At 47.6% G+C, this 6,886-nt stretch overlaps 1 protein-coding gene across 1 annotated transcript; it reads right to left on the reverse strand.

The window, feature by feature from the left end:
• Nucleotides 1-1,749: 1,749 nt before the first annotated feature.
• Nucleotides 1,750-3,083, reverse strand: LOC108570388 (probable H/ACA ribonucleoprotein complex subunit 1). The gene is given in 2 exon segments (XM_017932247.1): nucleotides 1,750-2,526; nucleotides 3,018-3,083. Coding segments are annotated over 2 exon segments (843 nt in total).
• Nucleotides 3,084-6,886: the final 3,803 nt, after the last annotated feature.

Consider the following 6,886-nt stretch of genomic DNA (forward strand, 5'->3'; position numbering starts at 1 on the left):
AAGAAAGAGAGTGAAAGAGAGGTAAAACGAGAAAGACCGGTGATGTGCACACACTACGTATTTATCGTGGATTACTCCACAAACCTACCAAATAAAGTTACTCGCAAATATCGTTAAAGCACAGTCTAAACAATACGTTACGCCAGGGACTGTGCACAAGTGGAGAAGAAAAATTGTCTGACCTTTACCTTGCTTCCGGAACGCCTGGCCCCACGACTTGGCCCCTCGCCTTCACGTCCAACCACGGTTTCTCTCTGTTCACGTAAGACGGTTTCTGGTTAACCGTGTGTATCGAGAAATCGTCGTTTCGCAGAGACACGGACAGAGAGAAAGAGAGATGAAGAGAAGACGCGGCTAACGAACCGTAAGAGCGCTGTTTAAAGCACCGGATGCTCGTGGCGTCGACGACGTCGCTAAAGTGACGAGACGTCGTGACGCGCGATTGCGTGTTCCGTCTGCCTCCGCAAAAACCTCCCTCGAATTTTTCCTTTCTCTTACTCTTAAAATAACACACCTCTGACGCGGCAAACAAAGTAAAAGCGTCGACTAGAGAGACGGAAATACACGGAGGAGGTTAGAGGAAACGCGAATTCGAAGCTTCCAATGCGTAGGGAAATACTTTACCAATGATTTTTCACCGTTTCCATATTTTTCATCGTACGATTTTATAGGAATTCCTGTATACGCGTGTAATTAATAAAACAGCCTGCACGTGTCTGCCATCCATTAGCAACAGACGATTTTATTACAACGTTCCTACCTCGTAATGCAATACGTTTTACAAGTTACACATGTACGAACGTTGTTTCGCGATACAACGCGAAATTCGCGGAATTTCGACGTAATTAAATATAAGCGACGTCGAAAGAAACATAAAAATATTCGACAGATTAATCACAGAGAACTTTGTTACCGTGCAACTACCGCAATTACCGAAAGTTTGGCAAAATAGACGAGAGAATAGTGGACTCGCTGGAACCTCTGATAATTAATTAAACAGTTGGCGGAGCAGGCGTTCGTTGTCGGGAAGTACAGGAACAGAAATACAACAACGGCATTCGAGAGAAATTCCAATCATTCTTCATTACGAGGCGACGACACCTAACAAGTACAAACGACTCAGGGGAGGCGAAGGATGCTCCCCGAGAGGGGAGATAAGAATCATAATTTAATTTATAACGTGCATTCCGCCTCGATTTTCCGCGGAGGCGAGCATCAAACGGAGACTAGCGAACGGGGGAAATAGCTGGATATGTTCCGTCCAACAACGCGATCGTTTAAAAATCTTTATCGACGTGCATCGCGACAAGAAGAATCTCTAATACCGACGTCCCCTGCACTTGAAATTGAAAAGGACAAGAAGCTCGTGAAGCACGATCAAGCTTTCAACACCGGGCGTCGTGAATAGAAGGATCTCAAGCACAAAATCCATTTTCACACACCCTTTGAGAAGCAAATATTCTTCAACTCCCTTCTATACTTCGTTCGGATCAACCTTTGGAGCGTTTACTCTCCACGCCATTAGAGGATAAAAGAAGAAAGCTTCCTCTCTCGATTACACCTATGTATGTTTATTAACTTAACGTTTAAGAAGAACATTCGAGGTGATGATTTCGAGTGAAGAAAAACACGACAGATACAAACACCATGTAATAATTTAATGTTTATTTTGCATAAAAAAATATAATCATTATATACAAATACAGTATGAGTGTGGATGATGATCCGTGTCGAAGATGTTCATCCCTATCAATGGTGTGAACCGAAACCGGACAGTTCAAATCCTCCTCCGTATCCTCCTCCGTATCCGCCGTGTCCACCACCCAAACCACCTCCCAAACCGCCTCCCAAACCGCCTCCTAAACCGCCGCCTCCGCCGCTGCTGACCAAGACAGGGAAGGACTCCTTAATGACAACGGGAACCTTGACTGGATAGGGGACCTCCTTTTCGATCGCGACTGGAATCTTTACTGGCACGCTGACCGGGAAAGGAACCGACACGGGCACTTTGACTGGTACGCTGTACGGTACTGGTTTCTCCACTGGCACAGGCACAGGGACTGCTTTCTCTACCGGGACTGGATAAGGTCTCGGTATGTGTACCGGAACTGGACGCTCGACGGGGATTTGAACTGGGACCGCGATTGGTACAGGCACGTTCCTCTCAACTGGGTACGGTTGCGGTATGCGAACTTGGTTCTCGCGATGAATCGTGATACCAGTTATGCGACCTCCATCGCCGCCACCACCTCCTCCACCTCCTCCTCCTCCACCTAGGCCAAGTCCTCCACCAAGACCTCCGCCGAGACCTCCGCCAAGACCTCCGCCAAGGCCTCCGCCAAGGCCTCCGCCAAGGCTCAAACCGTGTCCCAGTCCACCGCCATAGCTCTCTAAGCCTCCTCCACCGCCAAGGCTCAGCTCCAGTCCTCGTTTGCTCTTTTCCTTCGGTTCAACTGCCGCTTTAGCGTTCGATTCCTTCGCGTCACCGGCCAGGGCTGTCGCCACCAGGGCGAGTAAAACAAGCTTCTGAAGGTAGAAACGTGGGGTTAAAACTTGGGTGTGAACGGTGTATATACGGAACGTTACGTGATCGTTTCGTGTGTTTCCAGTGTGTCGAATGTGTGATTTACGCGGTGCGTCTAATGTCCCTACGGGTGAAAGCGCGCGGTGAAAGCCTGACACTTTTCTGCGAGAGATAATCATCGATAAAAGTAAGTTACGATAAAACGTAGTATACCCCAAGTATCGATACGTTGTTCTACTGATTTACGGTTACGACGTTAACACTCCGTGCGTGTTGAGTAACGACGACAGAGTGGAACCGCGCGTAAGAACAATGGAAATATAAAACAAAGAGCTTCTTCGACTCGAAAATTCCGTCGTCCACCGTTCGGCAAACTTTCTCCGTTTCTCTCACCCTTACATAATCCCCCTGTCCCTTTGTCTGTTGTTCGTCGAACGACAGTCTCGACGTGATAAGTATCGTGTGTGAACAAAGTGGAGAACCGCGAGCTCACCTGCGGAGTGCTCATGGTATCGTTCGAAGGTGCACACTGAAGCTACATCGCACCAATCACTGGCATATATACCGGCACTTTCGCCGTGGCTACTGGCCCACTCCCCGGAAAATCCTACTCGTTCGCCGACATTAAAGTGGACCGATTGTGCTACCACACCGTGGCAAAGGCGTTCGTTCATTCGTGTTCGGCGTTAAGCCGTTTTCCCACGGGCTACCGACCAGCCCGGTTGATTACTACCGGATCCGAGGATCCGCCGCACGCGTAACACGCTCTCCCTCCCCCTGCTTATTCGAGGAGGAGCCAGGCCTGCAATTTAGCGTGCAATGATCGGCTCTCCGCGCCGCGCCGTCCAGTTCTTCTTCTTCGGCGTTTCTTTTTCTTTCACTTCGGAAGGCGCGGATCGCCACGTAAAACCGATTCCGGACGTAATTCCGATCGAGCCTCCCGACATCTTACGCAATGCCAACTGGTTCTCCTTAACGACCATTTTTTTCGGCTTCTCTCCGTAGAAGAAGTTTTCAGAGCGGCGTAAAAGGAAGTGGCCGTTCCTTCCGATACACCGTTTCCTTCTTTTCTCTTCCATTGTCACCGTGGTTCTTTTGGCCAGGTGTTCGCCCGTTCGATGCTACCATTATGAGAGAGCGTTGCGTCACGACGGAGCGTAGGTATAGCTTCCTCGTGGTCGAATCGTGGCGAATTCGATCTCCGATAGATCGGCCGCGTCTATTCGATCGATGAACTAATTCGACGTGATTAGACGTGCGTAACGAGGTTGTTCCGCGATATAATTGTATTTTACCTGAGACACTTTTGCCACGTGCAAGATGGCGTTACGTAATTTGGCAAGGGGATGATGTAAACGTAAAGTACGAGAGTAAAAGTGGTACGATTAAAGGTTTCGGTTACGCATCCCAAGGATACCACTTTCATAGGTGACCGAGCGAAATCCCGTGAAACCTGGTCCACGTAATGCAGCTGGACGCATTCTCATTATGCGATCGGAGATACATCGGGACAAGAAAGTTTTTGGTAATGCACGTAACATCGGGTGAAAATCGTCGGGTCGTTATCCTCGTGAAGAGAACGGGACTTACGTGGGCCTTGTACGCTTCGCGCTCGCCTATGTACACGCTTTTTCATATATCAAGCTGGATGGTAATTAATCACGGAATGCCGCGTTTTCGTCCACTTCCATCGACAACGTGATTAAATAAGGAGAAATATAGTAAACGCACGGCGATGCGACACACAAAGGGACGCCTCCTCCTCGCCTTACGCTATTAACTTTCTCCTCTTGTCTCGGACACGCGCGCGTTATGTACTTAATTGACTGATTCCCGGCATCATGCTCGATGCTCGGTTAATTAAAAAAAAGATAGATACGCGATAGGCGAAGGAAGTTGTTAGGCGTCACGGTGAGTGACAGCATTGTCGCCAACGTCACAACCCCTCGACGTGTTCGAGTCGCGTCTTCGCCTCCTTTATCCTCGTCTTTTTCACGAATTTCCAAGGGAGGAGGAAGAAAAACTGAGTCAGTGTGTCGGACAGTTTTAAAGCTTCTTTCGTGCAACAGGTGACTTATTTAGTAAAAAAGAAAAAAGAAAGGAAGTTTGTAACAGGGAAACGAGTAGTTCAAACCCTGTTTACCGCCTCCTCGTTCGTTCCGCCGATGACAAATTACAGTTCCGCGGTATGCATTTAAATGCGCCAATAATCGATTCATACACAGATCGAGCCAATCAAACGAGCTGTGAGATTATTATAATCCGGTGGGTAGAGAGATTCGAGTGAAAAACGTCTCCGCGGATGCGCGAGTACCTGTGTGTTGGTGATGAATAACGAAGCTACCGGAACACGCTCGTCGACATTTCCCCAGCGCACGGGACACGCTTTTTTTTTTCTACCAGGACCAGTTTCGTAATCGTCTCACAGATACTTTGACATTATACGTGACTCTCACCCGAGACACGCTGGCCAATATTTTCGCTCTGTCCGCGAAATTAATGCGATACGATTTAAAACAGGAACCACTTTCATTACGGGTACCTAACATCGAAACGTGTTAGAAACGGGGTTACCGTGACGCACAGACGGAGATAAAAATGTGTGTCTTTCAGTCGTAACGTCGATTCATCTTTGGCATTAACACACTTGTCAAAGAGCACACGCGTGCATATATACCTAACGACGTTTAACCTAATACTCCAACGGAGAATGACGAGTTTATTACTGGAAACCAAAGAGCACACGCGTGTACATATATACCTAACGACGTTTAACCTAATACTCCAACGGAGAATGACGAGTTTATTACTGGAAATTGGAGAGTAGCTCTCTTATTGGAAGACTCTATGGTGAAAATGAAGAGTTTTGAAAGCTTGTATGTTTTAACACTCGGGCAAATTGTTGGCAAATCCGTGGAATAAAGAGGATAAAGGGTGGTGGAAGAAGGCGAGACGAAGGTGAAAGGGAAAACGGCAAAAGGGAAACGACGGTGCTCCTTTTAGCGCAGACGTCGCTACGGAGCGCGAATTATGTTTGCTTGCCGAGGAAGGAAGGAAGGAAGGAAGGAAGGAGGAGGTGAAGAGGTGGGCCCGCGAAAAGGGCGAAAAAGGAAAGGGCGTAACTAGAAAACGGCTTGATAAACACCTTGAGCGAGAACATCCATCCATATATTCATGAGAGCCACGGTCTGGCCGACTCGAAAGCCTTTCCCATTATTGCATAAGGTTACGTTTGCGGTCGGTGAAGCAGAAATGCAGACTTCGCGAAAATTCCGCTCCTACCGTCTGCCTGCACGCTCGTCGACCACAGGGATTTACTTGGTACTCTTTAGGCTGCATTTCCGTTACTGTCGTGCGCGAATGCAAAGTTCGAGAGCTTCGATTCCCTTCGAATCCACCCGAAAATCACGTTTCCCGACGATTTTCACCGCGGGGGCAAAAATTTTCGCGATAATTAAAACGGGACGATAAAAGGAGCGAAGAATATATATCTCTGCGTGGAACACCGCTGGAATCGGATTGTTTTCGCGAAAAATCTGCTCGTCGGTATAAAATACATGCGGTGTATCGATTGATCGGAAGTACAATACGCAGACGTTTATGTAATTGCAGTATCACAAATAGTCGTGGATTACTAGAAAGCAAGAGCTGCAGAAATCGCGTAGACAAAAATCATACAGGAGTATAATAGATCCCACACGTAATGCGATCTCGAGCACTTAGCCAAGGGGTTCCGTGTATATACGTAATGCAGCTGTGAGTTTCTACGTAATAAAATTAAGATTTTATTCCGAACGATTTCCCAATCCGCGCCGTTTCGCGCGATGTCCTTGGAGCAAATCAAAATTTGCCAATCGGTCAGCTGGATATAGAACGCCTCGCGAATGCTCGACTAATTTCGATTTTGCAAAAACCTGGAGAAAAAAAAAACGATCGAGAGAAACCTACGCGCGTAAGACGTTCGTCGACGTAGAACGAAACGAATCTGCTTACACGCTATTGACACATGAAACACGGGAGGACCGTGGTTCGATCGCGTTTCATTTTACGGATCTTACCGCCTTTCACGCGTTTTAATTATCGAGGAGCAATCGCGGCGGCGGCTGAAACGGCAACGCGAAACATATTACTCCCGATGTGGAAACTATGTACAATTGGTCACAGCAAAATTGGTCAGCTCGTGGCGTCGATGCGTGTTATTAGCTTCAAATTCAATGAATGAAACAGCAACGTCCGTACGGACGAATTGATCGTCGTCACGGATGTTTGCACAATTGCCAAAGCACCGTGGTGTCACAGTTTCGTCTAATTAATGAACGATACACGTCTCGAATTCGCCTGTACACTTTTTTTTCCTCCCCC

The sequence above is a fragment of the Habropoda laboriosa genome, unplaced genomic scaffold (assembly GCF_001263275.1).
Source record: "Habropoda laboriosa isolate 0110345459 unplaced genomic scaffold, ASM126327v1 scaffold77, whole genome shotgun sequence".
NCBI classification, from domain to species: Eukaryota; Metazoa; Arthropoda; class Insecta; order Hymenoptera; family Apidae; genus Habropoda; species Habropoda laboriosa.